General features: G+C 47.4%; 1 protein-coding gene across 4 annotated transcripts in view; it reads left to right on the forward strand.

The window, feature by feature from the left end:
* Window positions 1–21,658, forward strand: part of LOC110518596 (paladin) — a 160,550-nt gene that overhangs the window by 84,336 nt on the left and 54,556 nt on the right. For all 4 annotated transcript variants that reach the window (XR_005053304.1, XR_005053303.1, XM_036988516.1 and 1 more), the window contains exons 17-18: window positions 217–288; window positions 3,403–3,543. Coding sequence is in view for 2 of the 4 variants with exons in the window: in XM_036988516.1 (XP_036844411.1) it covers window positions 217–288; window positions 3,403–3,543 (213 nt within the window). In the remaining 2 variants the exon portion in view is untranslated. The remainder of the gene's footprint in view (window positions 1–216; window positions 289–3,402; window positions 3,544–21,658) is intronic.

Consider the following 21,658-nt stretch of genomic DNA (forward strand, 5'->3'; position numbering starts at 1 on the left):
TCACTGTTAGACTACACTTCTCACTGTCTGGCACTTCAATGTAAGACTACACTTCTCACTGTAAGAGTCTATACTGGAATACCAACCTATATTCCAGGAATAGTCCCTTTTCACTTTTATTTGCTGTGTAATAAACACATTGAAGATGTTACCAGAACTGTTAAACCAGTATTAAAACAGCCATGTTCATCCACTGTTGGTTTGTTTCTGCCATAGGGCTTTCCTGAGTTTGGTGACGATGAGATTGTCAGTGTTCCTGATGCCAAGTACACAAAGGGAGAATTCAAGGTGAGTAGCAATCATAAGAGACTTTTACCAAAAGAGGGTTTGAATGAAACATACGAGTTTTTAGATTGACCACATAGCAGAGACTATAGTGCTACAGCTCAGTGTTAGAGCTGTAGTGGTCTAGCAACCACCTAACAGACAGGATTCTCCTCTGGTCTGGAATAGTCTGGCTGACAAAGTCACACCAAGGTCTGTAAAAATGGGACATGATACATCTCTGCTTGTCACTGATGTGATAGACTAGTGTCCTGCCCAGGGGGTACTGAGGTGATAGACTAGTCTCCTGTCCAGGGGTAAGGCCCTGTGATAGACTAGTGTCCTGTCCAGGGGGTGTACTGAGGAGATAGACTAGTGTCCTGTCCAGGGGTAAGGCCCTGCGATAGACTAGTGTCCTGTCCAGGGGGTGTACTGAGGTGATAGACTAGTGTCCTGTCCATGGGTAAGGCCCTGCGATAGACTAGTGTGCTGTCCAGGGGGTGTACTGAGGTGATAGACTAGTGTCCTGTCCAGGGGTAAGGCCCTGCGATAGACTAGTGTCCTGTCCAGGGGGTGTACTGAGGTGATAGACTAGTGTCCTGTCCAGGGGGTACTGAGGTGATAGACTAGTGTCCTGACCAGGGGGTGTACTGAGGAGATAGACTAGTGTCCTGTCCAGGGGTAAGGCCCTGCGATAGACTAGTGTCCTGTCCAGGGGGTGTACTGAGGTGATAGACTAGTGTCCTGTCCAGGGGGTGTACTGAGGAGATAGACTAGTGTCCTGTCCAGGGGGTACTGAGGTGATAGACTAGTGTCCTGACCAGGGGGTGTACTGAGGAGATAGACTAGTGTCCTGTCCAGGGGTAAGGCCCTGCGATAGACTAGTGTCCTGTCCAGGGGGTGTACTGAGGTGATAGACTAGTGTCCTGTCCAGGGGGTACTGAGGTGATAGACTAGTGTCCTGTCCAAGGGGTGTACTGAGGTGATAGACTAGTGTCCTGTCCAGGGGGTACTGAGGTGATAGACTAGTGTCCTGTCCAGGGGGTGTACTGAGGTGATAGACTAGTGTCCTGTCCAGGGGTAAGGCCCTGCGATAGACTAGTGTCCTGTCCAGGGGGTGTACTGAGGTGATAGACTAGTGTCCTGTCCAGGGGGTGTACTGAGGTGATAGACTAGTGTCCTGTCCAGGGGGTACTGAGGTGATAGACTAGTGTCCTGTCCAGGGGGTGTACTGAGGTGATAGACTAGTGTCCTGTCCAGGGGATGTACTGAGGAGAAAGACTAGTGTCCTGTCCAGGGGGTACTGAGGTGATAGACTAGTGTCCTGTCCAGGGGTTGTACTGAGGTGATAGACTAGTGTCCTGTCCAGGGGGTGTACTGAGGTGATAGACGTGTCCTGTCCAGGGGGGTGTACTGAGGTGATAGACTAGTGTCCTGTCCAGGGGGTACTGAGGTGATAGACTAGTGTCCTGTCCAGGGGGTACTGAGGTGATAGACTAGTGTCCTGTCCAGGGGGTACTGAGGTGATAGACTAGTGTCCTGTCCAGGGGGTGTACTGAGGAGATAGACTAGTGTCCTGTCCAGGGGGTGTACTGAGGAGATAGACTAGTGTCCTGTCCAGGGGGTGTTCTGAGGTGCTGAGGTCCTGTCTGACAGTCAGTGTGTGTGTATTCTGTCCTGTCTGACAGTCAGTGTGTGTGTATTCTGTCCTGTCTGACAGTCAGTGTGTGTGTATTCTGTCCTGTCTGACAGTCAGTGTGTGTATTCTGTCCTGTCTGACAGTCAGTGTGTGTATTCTGCCCTGTCTGACAGTCAGTGTGTGTATTATGTCCTGTCTGACAGTCAGTCTGTGTGTGTATTATGTCCTGTCTGACAGTCAGTCTGTGTGTGTATTCTGTCCTGTCTGACAGTCAGTGTGTGTGTGTGTATTCTGTCCTGTCTGACAGTCAGTGTGTGTGTGTGTATTCTGTCCTGTCTGACAGTCAGTGTGTGTGTATTCTGTCCTGTCTGACAGTCAGTCTGTGTGTGTATTCTGTCCTGTCTGACAGTCAGTCTGTGTGTGCATTCTGTCCTGTCTGACAGTCAGTGTGTGTGTATTATGTCCTGTCTGACAGTCAGTCTGTGTGTATTATGTCCTGTCTGACAGTCAGTCTGTGTGTGTATTATGTCCTGTCTGACAGTCAGTCTGTGTGTGTATTATGTCCTGTCTGACAGTCAGTGTGTGTATTATGTCCTGTCTGACAGTCAGTCTGTGTGTGTATTATGTCCTGTCTGACAGTCAGTCTGTGTGTGTATTCTGTCCTGTCTGACAGTCAGTGTGTGTGTGTGTGTATTATGTCCTGTCTGACAGTCCGTGTGTGTGTGTGTATTCTGTCCTGTCTGACAGTCAGTGTGTGTGTGTGTATTCTGTCCTGTCTGACAGTCAGTGTGTGTATTATGTCCTGTCTGACAGTCAGTGTGTGTGTATTCTGTCCTGTCTGACAGTCAGTCTGTGTGTGTATTCTGTCCTGTCTGACAGTCCGTGTGTGTATTCTGTCCTGTCTGACAGTCTGTGTGTGTATTCTGTCCTGTCTGACAGTCAGTGTGTGTATTCTGTCCTGTCTGACAGTCCGTGTGTGTATTCTGTCCTGTCTGGCAGTCCGTGTGTGTATTCTGTCCTGCCTGACAGTCAGTGTGTGTATTCTGTCCTGTCTGGCAGTCCGTGTGTGTATTCTGTCCTGTCTGACAGTCCGTGTGTGTATTCTGTCCTGTCTGGCAGTCCGTGTGTGTATTCTGTCCTGTCTGGCAGTCAGTGTGTGTATTCTGTCCTGTCTGACAGTCAGTCTGTGTGTGTATTATGTCCTGTCAGACAGTCAGTCTGTGTGTATTATGTCCTGTCTGACAGTCAGTGTGTGTGTGTATTCTGTCCTGTCTGACAGTCCGTGTGTGTATTCTGTCCTGTCTGACAGTCCGTGTGTGTATTCTGTCCTGTCTGACAGTCAGTCTGTGTGTGTATTATGTCCTGTCTGACAGTCAGTCTGTGTGTGTACTATGTCCTGTCTGACAGTCAGTCTGTGTGTGTATTCTGTCCTGTCTGACAGTCAGTGTGTATATTCTGTCCTGTCTGACAGTCAGTGTGTGTGTTCTGTCTGTCCCCAGGTGGTGATGCAGCTAGTCAGACTACTGCCGGACGGCCACCAGATGAAGAGGGAGGTGGACATGGCTCTGGACTCAGTTAGCGAGACCATGACCCCCATGCATTACCACCTCAGAGAGATAATCATCTGTACCTACAGACAGGTAGGACCACCCCCATTACACACCATCAGACAGGTAGCACCACATACCTATAGACAGGTAGGACCATCCACCCCATAGACAGCCATACTAGACCATACACCTCATAGACAGCCATACTAGACCATACACCACCATACACCCCATAGACAACCATACTAGACCATACACCACCATACACCTCATAGACAGCCACCTGAGTGATTATCATCGGCACCTACATACATGTCCAGTAGGGGGCGACACCTGCCTTTACATTACACTACCTATCAATAACACAAATAATGTCAACTCATTAAAACACTGTTTTGAAGGCTGTTTTGATCACACTGATATAAGGGAATGGTTGAATTGGTTGTCATGTGTCACAGGTACATTTCTAGTCTGAAAGGCATGACCCTGAACTGGTACAACCCAATGGGAGAGACAAGACTATTTAGCTACAGTTAGATGCCATAGATGGCAGTAATGTACTACTAGCCCATAGATGGTTGCAGTTCCACTCCTGGCCCATAGATGGCAGTAATGCTCTTGTTTTTATTTAGCTACAGGTCTACTACTGGCCCATAGATGGCTGCAGTTCCACTCCTGGCCCATAGATGGCAGTAATGCTCTTGTTTTTTTTTATTTAGCTACAGTTCTACTTTTGGCCCATAGAGGGCGGTAAAAATGCTCTTGTTTTTATTTAGCTACAGTTGTACTACTGACCCATAGATGGCTGCAGTTCCACTCCTGGCCCATAGATGGCAGTAATGCTCTTGCTTTTAGGTGACTAGTCATGTCTTGGACCCAAGCTACTCAAAAGCATCTACAAGTACTATGTTTGTTTAGTAGTTGTTGTTTAATGTTAATTCTTTGACTTTAGGGTGCAGTACAGGTTAGAAATGAATAATATGTTGTTGTTCATAGTAATAAGGGGTGGCAGGTAGCCTAGTGGTTAGAGCGTTGGACTTGTAGCCGAAAGGTTGCTAGATCGAATCCCCGAGCTGACAATCTGTTGTTCTGTCTGTTGTTCGAACAAGGCAGTTAACCCACTGTTCCTAGGTAGGCTGTCATTGAAAATAAGGATTTGTTCTTAACTGACTTGCCTATTTAAATAAAGGTTAAATACAAAAAATATATATACTGGTATATATTGACTACTTGCTTAGAAAGCATTGTGAGTAGGGTCCTATGTGTCTACTACTACAGCTGGTTGACTCCTGAGGTGTGTGTGATGATAAATCAATTCAAATGTTATTTAGCGGGTGTAGTGAATTGCTTGTGTTAATAGCTCCAACAGTGCAGTAATATTTAACAATACACACACACACAGAGTTAAGTTATTTTTTGACTAAAATACAGTAGAATACTGCCTCTATGTGACATAATTAGTGACCAAAGTTCCATTATTAAAGTGGCCAGTGTTTCCATGTCTATATGGGGCAGCAGCTTCTAAGGTGCAGGGTTGAGTAACCGGCTGGTAGCCGGCTAATGTGTGTGTGTAGAGAGAGGGATCCTGTAGTTGAAGTTCAACAGGGCTGCAGTGCTCTGCTCTCTCTGTTTTTGCCGTTTGGAATACAGACTGTAATCAATGTGTGTCTGTCTGTACTGAGGCTGCACTCTGAGGCTGCCTGACTGCACATGGGCCAGCCGGAGGTACCCTGCCCCGTCTCCACACTATCAATGGGCCTCATTGTCCCTCCGTCTCTCTGTCTCTCTCTCTCGTTCCCCCTGCTCTCACTCTCAAGCTGTTTCTCTGTCTTCAGATTTCTCTCCTTTCTTTCTTTCTTTCTCTCTTTCTCTCTTTCTTTCTCTCTTTCTTTCTTTCTCTCTTTCTTTCTCTCTTTCTTTCTTTCTTTCTTTCTTTCTTTCTTTTCTTTCTTTCTTTCTTTCTTTCTTTCTCTCTTTCTCTCTTTCTTTCTTTCTCTCAACACAGCAGCAGTCCATCCCTGCCGCTGCTCCCCACCTTTAATAGATTCCACTCTGTGACATATTCTTCTGTAGTGTTTTATTCATCGATAGTCTACAGTGTTTGCAGCTCCATTACCTGTCATAGTAATCCTCTCTACATACAGTAACCTCTCATTTATAAACGTGTGGTGTCTTTCTGGAAGGGTAACTGACCAGGTAACTTTTTCCACTTTGTGGGAGGGAATCCAAATGCTGTATATGAGTGTTGAATGAGGAGTCGGTCATCCTCCTTGTAGAAAATCTGTCATGGCTGATGATTAGAATCTCTCCTGACGTGTAGTGGAGCCCTCCTGTCCAGCCTCCTGTCTGGCCTCCTGTCCAGCCTCCAGCTCCTCTCGTCTCCTGACATGTAGTGGAGCCCTCCTGTCCAGCCGGCAAGTCTAGGTGATAAACAGAGCCAGATGTGGATGCTGGAAGGAAGCAGGGCAACGTGAATCAGACACGAGTAACACACCCCCCACCCCGTCCCCACATAGCCTCTCTCCTCTGTCCGTCTTGGGCTCTTGGCTACTGGTCATGGGGGTTGGTTTGAGGCTTGGGGGATCTCTCCTCCTCTGTTCTCCTGTCCTCTGTCCAGTGGTCTTAATGAAAGGCCTGTAAATCCCTGCCTTAGACCAGGCATGACTGAGGCATTCACACGTTACAGACTCTGCCTGGGATGAGAGGCTCATAACATCCTCTGGCAGGAGAGGAAAGCAAACACAACCCAGCACCTTAGAGGCAGCAGTCCCTCTCTCTGTAGGTCCCTCTCTCACGCTTTCTCTCTGTAGGTCCCTCTCTCACGCTTTCTCTCTGTAGGTCCCTCTCTCACGCTTTCTCTCTGTAGGTCCCTCTCTCACGCTTTCTCTCTGTAGATCCCTCTCTCACTCTTTCTCTCTGTAGTTCTCTCTCTCACGCTTTCTCTCTGTAGGTCCCTCTCTCACGCGTTCTCTCTGTAGATCCCTCTCTCACGCTTTCTCTCTGTAGGTCCCTCTCTCACGCTTTCTCTCTGTAGGTCCCTCTCTCACGCTTTCTCTCTGTAGGTCCCTCTCTCACGCTTTCTCTCTGTAGGTCCCTCTCTCACGCTTTCTCTCTGTAGGTCTCTCTCTCTCTGTTGGTCTCTCTCATTCTTTCTCTCTGTCGGTCTCTCTCTCACTCTTTCTCTCTGTAGGTCTCTCTCTCACTCTTTCTCTCTGTAGGTCCCTCTCTCACGCTTTCTCTCTGTAGGTCTCTCTCTCTCTGTTGGTCTCTCTCATTCTTTCTCTCTGTCGGTCTCTCTCTCACTCTTTCTCTCTGTAGGTCTCTCTCTCACTCTTTCTCTCTGTAGGTCCCTCTCTCACGCTTTCTCTCTGTAGGTCTCTCTCTCACTCTTTCTCTCTGTAGGTCCCTCTCTCACGCTTTCTCTCTGTAGGTCTCTCTCTCTGTTGGTCTCTCTCATTCTTTCTCTCTGTAGGTCTCTCTCTCACTCTTTCTCTCTGTAGGTCCCTCTCTCACTCTTTCGCTCTGCGTCTCGCTTTCTCTCTCTGTAGGTCTCTCTCTCACTCTTTCTCTCTGTAGGTCCCTCTCTCACGCTTTCTCTCTGTAGGTCCCTCTCTCTGTTGGTCTCTCTCATTCTTTCTCTCTTTAGATCTCTCTCTCACTCTTTCTCTCTGTAGGTCTCTCTCTCACTCTTTCTCTCTGTAGGTCTCTCTCTCACTCTTTCTCTCTGTAGGTCTCTCTCTCACTCTTTCTCTCTGTAGGTCTCTCCCTCACTCTTTCTCTCTGTAGGTCTCTCTCTCACTCTTTCTCTCTGTAGGTCTCTCTCTCACTCTTTCTCTCTGTAGGTCTCTCTCTCACTCTTTCTCTCTGTAGGTCTCTCTCTCACTCTTTCTCTCTGTAGGTCTCTCTCACTCTTTCTCTCTGTTGGTCTCTCTCATTCTTTCTCTCTGTAGGTCTCTCTCTCACTCTTTCTCTCTGTAGGTCCCTCTCTCACTCTTTCGCTCTGCGTCACGCTTTCTCTCTCTGTAGGTCCCTCTCTCTCCCTCTCCTTCTCTCTCTCCTCTTTCTCTCTCTGTAGGTCCCTCTCTCTCCCTCTCCTTCTCTCTCTCCTCTTTCTCTCTCTCTGTAGGTCCCTCTCTCTCCCTCTCTTCTCTTTCTCTCTCTCTGTAGGTCTCTCGCTCCCTCTCCTTCTCTCTCTCCTCTTTCTCTCTCTCTGTAGGTCCCTCTCTCTCTCTCTCCTCTCTTTCTCTCTCCCTGTAGGTCCCACTCTCTCTCTCTCTCCCTCTCTTCTCTTTCTCTCTCTCTGTAGGTCTCTCTCTCTCCCTCTCTTCTCTTTCTCTCTCTCTGTAGGTCTCTCTCTCTCTCTCCCTCTCTTCTCTTTCTCTCTGTAGGTCTCTCTCTCTCCCTCTCTTCTCTTTCTCTCTCTCTGTAGGTCTCTCTCTCTCCCTCTCTTCTCTTTCTCTCTCTCTGTAGGTCTCTCTCTCTCCCTCTCTTCTCTTTCTCTCTCTCTGTAGGTCTCTCTCTCTCCCTCTCTTCTCTTTCTCTCTCTCTGTAGGTCTCTCTCTCTCCCTCTCTTCTCTTTCTCTCTCTGTAGGTCTCTCTCTCTCCCTCTCTTCTCTTTCTCTCTCTCTGTAGGTCTCTCTCTCTCCCTCTCTTCTCTTTCTCTCTCTCTGTAGGTCTCTCTCTCTCCCTCTCTCCTCTTTCTCTCTCTCTGTAGGTCTCTCTCTCTCCCTCTCTTCTCTTTCTCTCTCTCTGTAGGTCTCTCTCTCTCCCTCTCTTCTCTTTCTCTCTCTCTGTAGGTCTCTCTCCCTCTCTTCTCTTTCTCTCTCTCTGTAGGTCTCTCTCTCTCCCTCTCTTCTCTTTCTCTCTCTCTGTAGGTCTCTCTCTCTCCCTCTCTTCTCTTTCTCTCTCTCTGTAGGTCTCTCTCTCTCCCTCTCTTCTCTTTCTCTCTCTCTGTAGGTCTCTCTCTCCCTCTCTCCTCTTTCTCTCTCTGTAGGTCTCTCTCTCTCCCTCTCTCCTCTTTCTCTCTCTGTAGGTCTCTCTCTCCCTCTCTCTCCTCTCTCCTCTTTCTCTCTCTCTGTAGGTCCCTCTCTCTCCCTCTCTTCTCTTTCTCTCTCTCTGTAGGTCTCTCGCTCCCTCTCCTTCTCTCTCTCCTCTTTCTCTCTCTCTGTAGGTTCCTCTCTCTCTCTCTCTCTCCTCTCTTTCTCTCTCCCTGTAGGTCCCACTCTCTCTCTCTCCCTCTCTTCTCTTTCTCTCTCTCTGTAGGTCTCTCACTCTCCCTCTCTCCTCTTTCTCTCTCTCTGTAGGTCTCTCTCTCACTCTTTCTCTCTGTAGGTCCCTCTCTCACTCTTTCGCTCTGCGTCACGCTTTCTCTCTCTGTAGGTCCCTCTCTCTCCCTCTCCTTCTCTCTCTCCTCTTTCTCTCTCTGTAGGTCCCTCTCTCTCCCTCTCCTTCTCTCTCTCCTCTTTCTCTCTCTCTGTAGGTCCCTCTCTCTCCCTCTCTTCTCTTTCTCTCTCTCTGTAGGTCTCTCGCTCCCTCTCCTTCTCTCTCTCCTCTTTCTCTCTCTCTGTAGGTCCCTCTCTCTCTCTCTCCTCTCTTTCTCTCTCCCTGTAGGTCCCACTCTCTCTCTCTCTCCCTCTCTTCTCTTTCTCTCTCTCTGTAGGTCTCTCTCTCTCCCTCTCTTCTCTTTCTCTCTCTCTGTAGGTCTCTCTCTCTCTCTCCCTCTCTTCTCTTTCTCTCTGTAGGTCTCTCTCTCTCCCTCTCTTCTCTTTCTCTCTCTCTGTAGGTCTCTCTCTCTCCCTCTCTTCTCTTTCTCTCTCTCTGTAGGTCTCTCTCTCTCCCTCTCTTCTCTTTCTCTCTCTCTGTAGGTCTCTCTCTCTCCCTCTCTTCTCTTTCTCTCTCTCTGTAGGTCTCTCTCTCTCCCTCTCTTCTCTTTCTCTCTCTGTAGGTCTCTCTCTCTCCCTCTCTTCTCTTTCTCTCTCTCTGTAGGTCTCTCTCTCTCCCTCTCTTCTCTTTCTCTCTCTCTGTAGGTCTCTCTCTCTCCCTCTCTCCTCTTTCTCTCTCTCTGTAGGTCTCTCTCTCTCCCTCTCTTCTCTTTCTCTCTCTCTGTAGGTCTCTCTCTCTCCCTCTCTTCTCTTTCTCTCTCTCTGTAGGTCTCTCTCCCTCTCTTCTCTTTCTCTCTCTCTGTAGGTCTCTCTCTCTCCCTCTCTTCTCTTTCTCTCTCTCTGTAGGTCTCTCTCTCTCCCTCTCTTCTCTTTCTCTCTCTCTGTAGGTCTCTCTCTCTCCCTCTCTTCTCTTTCTCTCTCTCTGTAGGTCTCTCTCTCCCTCTCTCCTCTTTCTCTCTCTGTAGGTCTCTCTCTCTCCCTCTCTCCTCTTTCTCTCTCTGTAGGTCTCTCTCTCCCTCTCTCTCCTCTCTCCTCTTTCTCTCTCTCTGTAGGTCCCTCTCTCTCCCTCTCTTCTCTTTCTCTCTCTCTGTAGGTCTCTCGCTCCCTCTCCTTCTCTCTCTCCTCTTTCTCTCTCTCTGTAGGTTCCTCTCTCTCTCTCTCTCTCCTCTCTTTCTCTCTCCCTGTAGGTCCCACTCTCTCTCTCTCCCTCTCTTCTCTTTCTCTCTCTCTGTAGGTCTCTCACTCTCCCTCTCTCCTCTTTCTCTCTCTCTGTAGGTCTCTCTCTCACTCTTTCTCTCTGTAGGTCCCTCTCTCACTCTTTCGCTCTGCGTCACGCTTTCTCTCTCTGTAGGTCCCTCTCTCTCCCTCTCCTTCTCTCTCTCCTCTTTCTCTCTCTGTAGGTCCCTCTCTCTCCCTCTCCTTCTCTCTCTCCTCTTTCTCTCTCTCTGTAGGTCCCTCTCTCTCCCTCTCTTCTCTTTCTCTCTCTCTGTAGGTCTCTCGCTCCCTCTCCTTCTCTCTCTCCTCTTTCTCTCTCTCTGTAGGTCCCTCTCTCTCTCTCTCCTCTCTTTCTCTCTCCCTGTAGGTCCCACTCTCTCTCTCTCTCCCTCTCTTCTCTTTCTCTCTCTCTGTAGGTCTCTCTCTCTCCCTCTCTTCTCTTTCTCTCTCTCTGTAGGTCTCTCTCTCTCTCTCCCTCTCTTCTCTTTCTCTCTGTAGGTCTCTCTCTCTCCCTCTCTTCTCTTTCTCTCTCTCTGTAGGTCTCTCTCTCTCCCTCTCTTCTCTTTCTCTCTCTCTGTAGGTCTCTCTCTCTCCCTCTCTTCTCTTTCTCTCTCTCTGTAGGTCTCTCTCTCTCCCTCTCTTCTCTTTCTCTCTCTCTGTAGGTCTCTCTCTCTCCCTCTCTTCTCTTTCTCTCTCTGTAGGTCTCTCTCTCTCCCTCTCTTCTCTTTCTCTCTCTCTGTAGGTCTCTCTCTCTCCCTCTCTTCTCTTTCTCTCTCTCTGTAGGTCTCTCTCTCTCCCTCTCTCCTCTTTCTCTCTCTCTGTAGGTCTCTCTCTCTCCCTCTCTTCTCTTTCTCTCTCTCTGTAGGTCTCTCTCTCTCCCTCTCTTCTCTTTCTCTCTCTCTGTAGGTCTCTCTCCCTCTCTTCTCTTTCTCTCTCTCTGTAGGTCTCTCTCTCTCCCTCTCTTCTCTTTCTCTCTCTCTGTAGGTCTCTCTCTCTCCCTCTCTTCTCTTTCTCTCTCTCTGTAGGTCTCTCTCTCTCCCTCTCTTCTCTTTCTCTCTCTCTGTAGGTCTCTCTCTCCCTCTCTCCTCTTTCTCTCTCTGTAGGTCTCTCTCTCTCCCTCTCTCCTCTTTCTCTCTCTGTAGGTCTCTCTCTCCCTCTCTCTCCTCTCTCCTCTTTCTCTCTCTCTGTAGGTCCCTCTCTCTCCCTCTCTTCTCTTTCTCTCTCTCTGTAGGTCTCTCGCTCCCTCTCCTTCTCTCTCTCCTCTTTCTCTCTCTCTGTAGGTTCCTCTCTCTCTCTCTCTCTCCTCTCTTTCTCTCTCCCTGTAGGTCCCACTCTCTCTCTCTCCCTCTCTTCTCTTTCTCTCTCTCTGTAGGTCTCTCACTCTCCCTCTCTCCTCTTTCTCTCTCTCTGTAGGTCTCTCTCTCTCCCTCTCTTCTCTTTCTCTCTCTCTGTAGGTCTCTCTCTCTCCCTCTCTTCTCTTTCTCTCTCTCTGTAGGTCTCTCTCTCCCTCTTCTCTTTCTCTCTCTCTGTAGGTCTCTCTCTCTCCCTCTCTCCTCTTTCTCTCTCTGTAGGTCTCTCTCTCTCCCTCTCTCCTCTTTCTCTCTCTCTGTAGGTCTCTCTCTCTCCCTCTCTCCTCTTTCTCTCTCTCTGTAGGTCTCTCTCTCTCCCTCTCTCCTCTTTCTCTCTCTCTGTAGGTCTCTCTCTCTCCCTCTCTCCTCTTTCTCTCTCTGTAGGTCTCTCTCTCTCCCTCTCTTCTCTTTCTCTCTCTCTGTAGGTCTCTCTCTCTCCCTCTCTTCTCTTTCTCTCTCTCTGTAGGTCTCTCTCTCTCCCTCTCTTCTCTTTCTCTCTCTCTGTAGGTCTCTCTCTCTCCCTCTCTTCTCTTTCTCTCTCTCTGTAGGTCTCTCTCTCCCTCTCTTCTCGTTCTCTCTCTCTGTAGGTCTCTCTCTCTCCCTCTCTTCTCTTTCTCTCTCTCCCATCTCTCTGTGAGCTGGAGGTTTCTTGTTTTCCATTGTGAATGTGTGTGTAGGTACAGACAGTAGAGTCTTCACATTTCAGTATGTAGTGTCTGTTTGATCAGGTAGGTTCTTCATGTTTCAGTATGTAGTGTACTGTAGTCTGTTTGATAAGACAGAAATACTATTTCCTTTGTACTTTTAGATCTGAGAATCATGACTCCTCTTAAGTTCAATTCTGCAACACAAGAATGTACCTGTTATCTTAAGCTGCCATTTCCACCACCCACAAGCAGGAATGTACCTGTTATCTTAAGCTGCCATTTCCACCACCCACAAGCAGGAATGTACCTGTTATCTTAAGCTGCCATTTCCACCACCCACAAGCAGGAATGTACCTGTTATCTTAAGCTGCCATTTCCACCACCCACAAGCAGGAATGTACCTGTTATCTTAAGCTGCCATTTCCACCACCCACAAGCAGGAATGTACCTGTTATCTTAAGCTGCCATTTCCACCACCCACAAGCAGGAATGTACCTGTTATCTTAAGCTGCCATTTCCACCACCCACAAGCAGGAATGTACCTGTTATCTTAAGCTGCCATTTCCACCACCCACAAGCAGGAATGTACCTGTTATCTTAAGCTGCCATTTCCACCACCCACAAGCAGGAATGTACCTGTTATCTTAAGCTGCCATTTCCACCACCCACAAGCAGGAATGTACCTGTTATCTTAAGCTGCCATTTCCACCACCCACAAGCAGGAATGTACCTGTTATCTTAAGCTGCCATTTCCACCACCCACAAGCAGGAATGTACCTGTTATCTTAAACTGCCATTTCCACCACCCACAAGCAGGAATGTATTTAACATCTTGGTTTCCTGGATTTATTGAGTAAATTGGTTCTGAAGATCATTTGTTTTACAAACTTTAACTATTTGAACTTCTCCTCCCTCTCTTCATCTGTCTTTCTCCTCCCAGCTGCACAGCCCTCTTTCTGTCCAGCTTCCTTTCTCTCCATTTCCCTCTTTCTCTCCATCTTTCTGTCCATCTCCCTCTTTCTGTCCATCTCCCTCTTTCTCTCCCTCTTTCTGTCCATCTCCCTCTTTCTGTCCATCTCCCTCTTTCTCTCCATCTCCCTCTTTCTCTCCCTCTTTCTGTCCATCTCCCTCTTTCTCTCCATCTCCCTCTTTCTCTCCCTCTTTCTGTCCATCTCCCTCTTTCTCTCCATCTCCCTCTTTCTCTCCCTCTTTCTGTCCATCTCCCTCTTTCTGTCCATCTCCCTCTTTCTGTCCATCTCCCTCTTTCTCTCCAGCTCCCTCTTTCTCTCCATCTCCCCCTTTCTGTCCATCTCCCCCTTTCTGTCCATCTCCCCCTTTCTGTCCATCTCCCTCTTTCTGTCCATCTCCCTCTTTCTCTCCATCTCCCTCTTTCTGTCCATCTCCCTCTTTCTCTCCATCTCCCTCTTTCTCTCCCTCTTTCTGTCCATCTCCCTCTTTCTGTCCATCTCCCTCTTTCTCTCCAGCTCCCTCTTTCTCTCCCTCTTTCTGTCCATCTCCCTCTTTCTGTCCATCTCCCTCTTTCTCTCCAGCTCCCTCTTTCTCTCCCTCTTTCTGTCCATCTCCCTCTTTCTCTCCAGCTCCCTCTTTCTCTCCCTCTTTCTGTCCATCTCCCTCTTTCTGTCCATCTCCCTCTTTCTGTCCATCTCCCTCTTTCTGTCCATCTCCTTCTTTCTCTCCAGCTCCCTCTTTCTGTCCATCTCCTTCTTTCTGTCCAGCTCCCTCTTCCTGTCCATCTCCCTCTTTCTGTCCATCTCCCTCTTTCTGTCCATCTCCCTCTTTCTCTCCCCGCCTTCCTTTCTATTCCGTCCTGCTCTCTCCCACCCCCTCACTTACTATCTTGACCGTGTGTGTGTGTGTGTGTGTGTGTGTGTGTGTGTGTGTGTGTGTGTAAAGAAAGGCCCTCATGGTTTGGACGGCGCAATGGAAAAATATTTAGAGAATCGGGAGAATGTTGTGAGCAGGTTTTTTGAGGTTAGGTAATGGACGTCATCAGGAAGAGGAGGGAGGGAGGAAGGGATTGGGCTAGAGCCACTAAGTTGGACCAAGTTTAAGGGACCATCACAAAACTAACGGATGGACAGGAGAGAGGGAAAGAGGGGGAGAGAGACAGAGCAGGACAGGGGGAGTGAGGGACAGGGAGTGAGGGACAGAGAGAGAGGGAGTGTGGGACAGGGACACGGAGAGAGGGAAGGAGCGAGAGGGAGGGATTCTGTGTTGATTCATTCTCCTCTACACATTACTCCCTGAACCTGTGTTGATTCATCCTCCACTACACCAGTAGTCTAAACATTACTCCCTGAACCTGTGTTGATTCATCCCCCACTACACCAGTAGTCTAAACATTACTCCCTGAACCTGTGTTGATTCATCCCCCACTACACCAGTAGTCTAAGACCAGTAGTCTAATGTGATCATCAGGGCACATATTAGTGTACTAAATAGAGAGTAGGTTGCAATTTGAGACACATTGTAAGCGTTATCATACTAACTTCCTGTAATTGGAAGGACCTCTAGGATTTGCAGTAGCTGTCCTATTAGGTTGCCTCCTTGACATAAGTGGGCTAATCGCAATTGGTGGAGCCTCTGGTGGCCAAGGAAAACATTGGCTGTAAAGCTATGTACCTATATGTACCTATACCCTCCTGGATGACTGCTGTAGGTACAGCTATGTACCTATACCCTCCTTGATGACCGCTGTAGGTAAAGCTATGTACCTATACCCTCCTGGATGACTGCTGTAGGTACAGCTATGTACCTATACCCCCCTGGATGACCGCTGTAGGTAAAGCTATGTACCTATACCCTCCTGGATGACCGCTGTAGGTACAGCTATGTACCTATACCCTCCTGGATGACCGCTGTAGGTAAAGCTATGTACCTATACCCTCCTGGATGACCGCTGTAGGTACAGCTATGTACCTACAGCAGTCATCCAGGAGGGTATAGGTACATAACTTTACATACAGCAGTCATCCAGGAGGGTATAGGTACATAGCTTTATCTACAGCAGTCATCCAGGAGGGTATAGGTACATATAGGTACATAGCTTTACCTACAGCAGTCATCCAGGACGGTATAGGTACATAGCTTTACCTACAGCAGTGGCTTGCGAAAGTGTTCACCCCACTTTCCATTTTTTCTATTTTATTGCCTTTCAAAACCTGGATTTTAAATGGATTTTGGGGGGATTTGTACCATTTGATGTACACAACATGCCTACCACTTTGAAGATGCAAAATATTTTTTATTGTGAAACAAACAAGAAATAATACAAGAAAACAGACCTTGAGCGTGCATAACTATTCACCCCCCCCCAAAGTCAATAGCCACCTTTTGCAGCAATTACAGCTGTCTCTTGGGGTTTGTCTCTATAAGCTTGGCACATCTAGCCACTGGGATTTTTGCCCATTCTTCGAGGCAAAACTGCTCCAATTCCTTCAAGTTGGATGGGTTCCGCTGGTGTACAGCAATCTTTAAGTCATACCACCGATTCTCAATTGGATTGAGGTCTGGGCTTTGACTAGGCCATTCCAAGACATAAAAAATGTTTCCCCTTAAATCACTAGAGTGTTGCTTTAGCAGTATGCTTTGGGTCATTGTCCTCCTGGAAGATGAACCTCCGTCCAAGTCTCAAATCTCTGTAAGACTGAAACAGGCTTCCCTCAAGAATTTCCCTGTAACAACATCTATCATTCCTTCAATTCTGACCAGTTTCCCAGTCCCTGTCGATGGAAAAATATCCCCACAGCATGATGCTGCCACCACCATGCTTCACTGTGGGGATGGTGTTCTCGGGGTGATGGGAGGTGTTGGGTTTGCGCCAGACATAGCGTTTTCTTTTAAGGCCAAAAAGCTCAATTTTAGTCCCATCTGACCACAGTACCTTCTTCCAAATGTTTGGGGAGTCTCCCACTTGCCTTTTGGCGAACACCAAACGTGTTTGCTTATTATTTTCTTTAAGCAATGGCTTTTTTTCTGGACACTCTTCCATAAAGCCCAGCTCTGTGGAGTGTATGGCTTAAAGTGGTCCTATGGACAGATACTCCTATTGCCTATTGATTGCCATACCTCCCTTATCCTACCTCATTTGTACAACACTGTACATAGATTTTTTTTCTATGGTATTATTGACTGTATGTTTGTTTTACGCCATGTGTGACTCTGTGTTGTTGTTTGTGTCGCACTGCTTTGCTTTATCTTAGCCAGGGCACAGTTGTAAATGAGAACAAGTTCTCAACTAGCCTACCTGGTTAAATAATGGTGAAATAAATACATAAATAAATAAAGAAATAAACATTTAGGGGCTTCGTAGCAAAGGGGATGAATACATAAGCACCCACCACTTTTCAGTGTTTTATTTTTTATAATTTTTTGAAACATATTCTTTTTTAAATTACACTTCACCAATTTGGACTATTATGCACATGTCCATTACATGAAATCCAAATAATAAAACCCCATTTTAAATGACAGGTTGTAATGCAACACAATAGAAACACTGACAAGGGGGATGAAGTCTTTTGCAAGGTGCTGTACACCCTCCTGGATGACTGCTAGAGACGCAGGTTCTTATACAGCCGGCGTGTTTCCCAAATGGCACACTATTCCCTTTATGAGTAGCGAACTGTGTAGGGAATAGGGTGCCATTTGGGACACAGGCCCCGAGGTGCTGCTCAGCTTTTACCACCGAGCCATGAAAGGGCCTCCAGTTCTTAGACTACTCAGTCAGAGCAGAGGAGGGATGGGGGGATGGGAGAGGAGAGAGAAGGGCCTCCAGTTCTTAGACTACTCAGTAAGAGCAGAGGAGGGATGGGGGGGATGGGAGAGGAGGAGAGAGAGTTGAGAGAAGTGTTGTTTTTATTCCTTATTCTCAGACTTTCACGTGCCAGTGCCAACGGTAATATTTCTAGTAGTCAGTCTAGTCCACGGAAAGCCTTTATTTGGACTAGATCGCCTGGTCCTCTGAGGGGCAGGAGTGTGAGACAGGTGCAGGAGTGTGAGACAGGTGCAGGAGTGTGAGACAGGTGCAGGAGTGTGAGACAGGTGCAGGAGTGTGAGACAGGTGCAGGAGTGTGAGACAGGTGCAGGAGTGTGAGACAGGTGCAGGAGTGTGAGACACGTGCAGGAGTGTGAGACAGGTGCAGGAGTGTGAGACAGGTGCAGGAGTGTGAGACGGGTGCAGGAGTGTGAGACGGGTGCAGGAGTGTGAGACAGGTGCAGGAGTGTGAGACAAGTGCAGGAGGACCAGGTGAGCTTTGGGACGCTGTACTGTACTGCCCTCCATTTAGTAACGTCTCTCAGCTGTCTGCAGCAGTCTCTTTGCATCCCAAATGGTTCCCTATTCCCTATATAGTGCACTACTTTAGACCAGAGTCCTATTCCCTATATAGTGCACTACTTTAGACCAGAATCCTATTCCCTATATAGTGCACTACTTTAGACCAGAGTCCTATTCCCTATATAGTGCACTACTTTAGACCAGAGTCATATTCCCTATATAGTGCACTACTTTAGACCAGAGTCCTATTCCCTATATAGTGCACTACTTTAGACCAGAGTCCTATTCCCTATATAGTGCACTACTTTAGACCAGAGTCCTATTCCCTATATAGTGCACTACTTTAGACCAGAGTCCTATTCCCTATATAGTGCACCACTTTAGACCAGAGTCCTATTCCCTATATAGTGCACTACTTTAGACCAGAGTCCTAGTCCCTATATAGTGCACTACTTTAGACCAGAGTCCTATTCCCTATATAGTGCACTACTTTAGACCAGAGTCCTATTCCCTATATAGTGCACTACTTTAGACCAGAGTCCTATTCCCTATATAGTGCACTACTTTAGACCAGAGTCCTATTCCCTATATAGTGCACTACTTTAGACCAGAGTCCTATTCCCTATATAGTGCACTACTTTAGACCAGAGTCCTATTCCCTATATAGTGCACCACTTTAGACCAGAGTCCTATTCCCTATATAGTGCACTACTTTAGACCAGAGTCCTAGTCCCTATATAGTGCACTACTTTAGACCAGAGTCCTATTCCCTATATAGTGCACTACTTTAGACCAGAGTCCTATTCCCTATATAGTGCACTACTTTAGACCAGAGTCATATTCCCTATATAGTGCACTACTTTAGACCAGAGTCATATTCCCTATATGGTGCACTACTACATAGAGGACCGTGGGGTTTGATACTCAGATCATATTGAACCTGTCTACTGGCTAGAGGACCGTGGGGTTTGATACTCAGATCATATTGAACCTGTCTACTGGCTAGAGGACCGTGGGGTTTGATACTCAGATCATATTGAACCTGTCTACTACATAGAGGACAGTGGGGTTTGATACTCAGATCATATTGAACTTGTCTACTGGGTAGAGGACCGTGGGGTTTGATACTCAGATCATATTGAACCTGTCTACTACATAGAGGACAGTGGGGTTTGATACTCAGATCATATTGAACCTGTCTACTGGCTAGAGGACCGTGGGGTTTGATACTCAGATCATATTGAACCTGTCTACTGGCTAGAGGACCGTGGGGTTTGATACTCAGATCATATTGAACCTGTCTACTGGCTAGAGGACCGTGGGGTTTGATACTCAGATCATATTGAACCTGTCTACTGGCTAGAGGACCGTGGGGTTTGATACTCAGATCATATTGAACCTGTCTACTGGCTAGAGGACCGTGGGGTTTGATACTCAGATAATATTGAACCTGTCTACTACATAGAGGACAGTGGGGTTTGATACTCAGATCATATTGAACCTGTCTACTGGGTAGAGGACCGTGGGGTTTGATACTCAGATCATATTGAACCTGTCTACTGGGTAGAGGACCGTGGGGTTTGATACTCAGATCATATTGAACCTGTCTACTGGCTAGAGGACCGTGGGGTTTGATACTCAGATCATATTGAACCTGTCTACTGGCTAGAGGACCGTGGGGTTTGATACTCAGATCATATTGAACCTGTCTACTGGGTAGAGGACAGTGGGGTTTGATACTCGGATCATATTGAACCTGTCTACTGGCTAGAGGACCGTGGGGTTTGATACTCAGATCATATTGAACCTGTCTACTGGGTAGAGGACCGTGGGGTTTGATACTCAGATCATATTGAACCTGTCTACTGGCTAGAGGACCGTGGGGTTTGATACTCAGATCATATTGAACCTGTCTACTACATAGAGGACCGTGGGGTTTGATACTCAGATCATATTGAACCTGTCTACTACATAGAGGACCGTGGGGTTTGATACTCAGATCATATTGAACCTGTCTACTGGGTAGAGGACCGTGGGGTTTGATACTCAGATCATATTGAACCTGTCTACTGGGTAGAGGACCGTGGGGTTTGATACTCAGATCATATTGAACCTGTCTACTGGCTAGAGGACCGTGGGGTTTGATACTCAGATCATATTGAACCTGTCTACTGGCTAGAGGACCGTGGGGTTTGATACTCAGATCATATTGAACCTGTCTACAGGCTAGAGGACCGTGGGGTTTGATACTCAGATCATATTGAACCTGTCTACTACATAGAGGACAGTGGGGTTTGATACTCAGATCATATTGAACCTGTCTACTGGGTAGAGGACCGTGGGGTTTGACACTCAGATCATATTGAACCTGTCTACTGGCTAGAGGACCGTGGGGTTTGATACTCAGATCATATTGAACCTGTCTACTGGCTAGAGGACCGTGGGGTTTGATACTCAGATCATATTGAACCTGTCTACTACATAGAGGACCGTGGGGTTTGATACTCAGATCATATTGAACCTGTCTACTGGCTAGAGGACAGTGGGGTTTGATACTCAGATCATATTGAACCTGTCTACTGGCTAGAGGACAGTGGGGTTTGATACTCAGATCATATTGAACCTGTCTACTGGGTAGAGGACAGTGGGGTTTGATACTCAGATCATATTGAACCTGTCTACTGGGTAGAGGACGGTGGGGTTTGATACTCAGATCATATTGAACCTGTCTACTGGGTAGAGGACCGTGGGGTTTGATACTCAGATCGTATTGAACCTGTCTACTGGCTAGAGGACCGTGGGGTTTGATACTCAGATCATATTGAACCTGTCTACTACATAGAGGACCGTGGGGTTTGATACTCAGATCATATTGAACCTGTCTACTGGCTAGAGGACCGTGGGGTTTGATACTCAGATCATATTGAACCTGTCTACTGGCTAGAGGACCGTGGGGTTTGATACTCAGATCATATTGAACCTGTCTACTGGGTAGAGGACCGTGGGGTTTGATACTCAGATCATATTGAACCTGTCTACTGGGTAGAGGACAGTGGGGTTTGATACTCAGATCATATTGAACCTGTCTACTGGGTAGAGGACCGTGGGGTTTGATACTCAGATCGTATTGAACCTGTCTACTGGGTAGAGGACCGTGGGGTTTGATACTCAGATCATATTGAACCTGTCTACTGGGTAGAGGACAGTGGGGTTTGATACTCAGATATTATTGAATCTGTCTACTGGGTAGAGGACCGTGGGGTTTGATACTCAGATCATATTGAACCTGTCTACTGGCTAGAGGACCGTGGGGTTTGATACTCAGATCATATTGAACCTGTCTACTGGCTAGATGACCGTGGGGTTTGATACTCAGATCATATTGAACCTGTCTACTGGCTAGAGGACCGTGGGGTTTGATACTCAGATCATATTGAACCTGTCTACTGGCTAGAGGACCGTGGGGTTTGATACTCAGATCATATTGAACCTGTCTACTGGCTAGAGGACCGTGGGGTTTGATACTCAGATCATATTGAACCTGTCTACTGGCTAGAGGACCGTGGGGTTTGATACTCAGATCATATTGAACCTGTCTACTACATAGAGGACAGTGGGGTTTGATACTCAGATCATATTGAACCTGTCTACTGGCTAGAGGACCGTGGGGTTTGATACTCAGATCATATTGAACCTGTCTACTGGCTTGAGGACCGTGGGGTTTGATACTCAGATCATATTGAACCTGTCTACTACATAGAGGACAGTGGGGTTTGATACTCAGATCATATTGAACCTGTCTACTGGCTAGAGGACCGTGGGGTTTGATACTCAGATCATATTGAACCTGTCTACTGGCTAGAGGACCGTGGGGTTTGATACTCAGATCATATTGAACCTGTCTACTACATAGAGGACCGTGGGGTTTGATACTCAGATCATATTGAACCTGTCTACTGGCTAGAGGACCGTGGGGTTTGATACTCAGATCATATTGAACCTGTCTACTGGCTAGAGGACCGTGGGGTTTGATACTCAGATCATATTGAACCTGTCTACTGGCTAGAGGACCGTGGGGTTTGATACTCAGATCATATTGAACCTGTCTACTGGCTAGAGGACCGTGGGGTTTGATACTCAGATCATATTGAACCTGTCTACTACATAGAGGACAGTGGGGTTTGATACTCAGATCATATTGAACCTGTCTACTGGCTAGAGGACCGTGGGGTTTGATACTCAGATCATATTGAACCTGTCTACTGGGTAGAGGACAGTGGGGTTTGATACTCAGATCATATTGAACCTGTCTAC

This window comes from Oncorhynchus mykiss, chromosome 1 (genome assembly GCF_013265735.2).
Source record: "Oncorhynchus mykiss isolate Arlee chromosome 1, USDA_OmykA_1.1, whole genome shotgun sequence".
NCBI classification, from domain to species: Eukaryota; Metazoa; Chordata; class Actinopteri; order Salmoniformes; family Salmonidae; genus Oncorhynchus; species Oncorhynchus mykiss.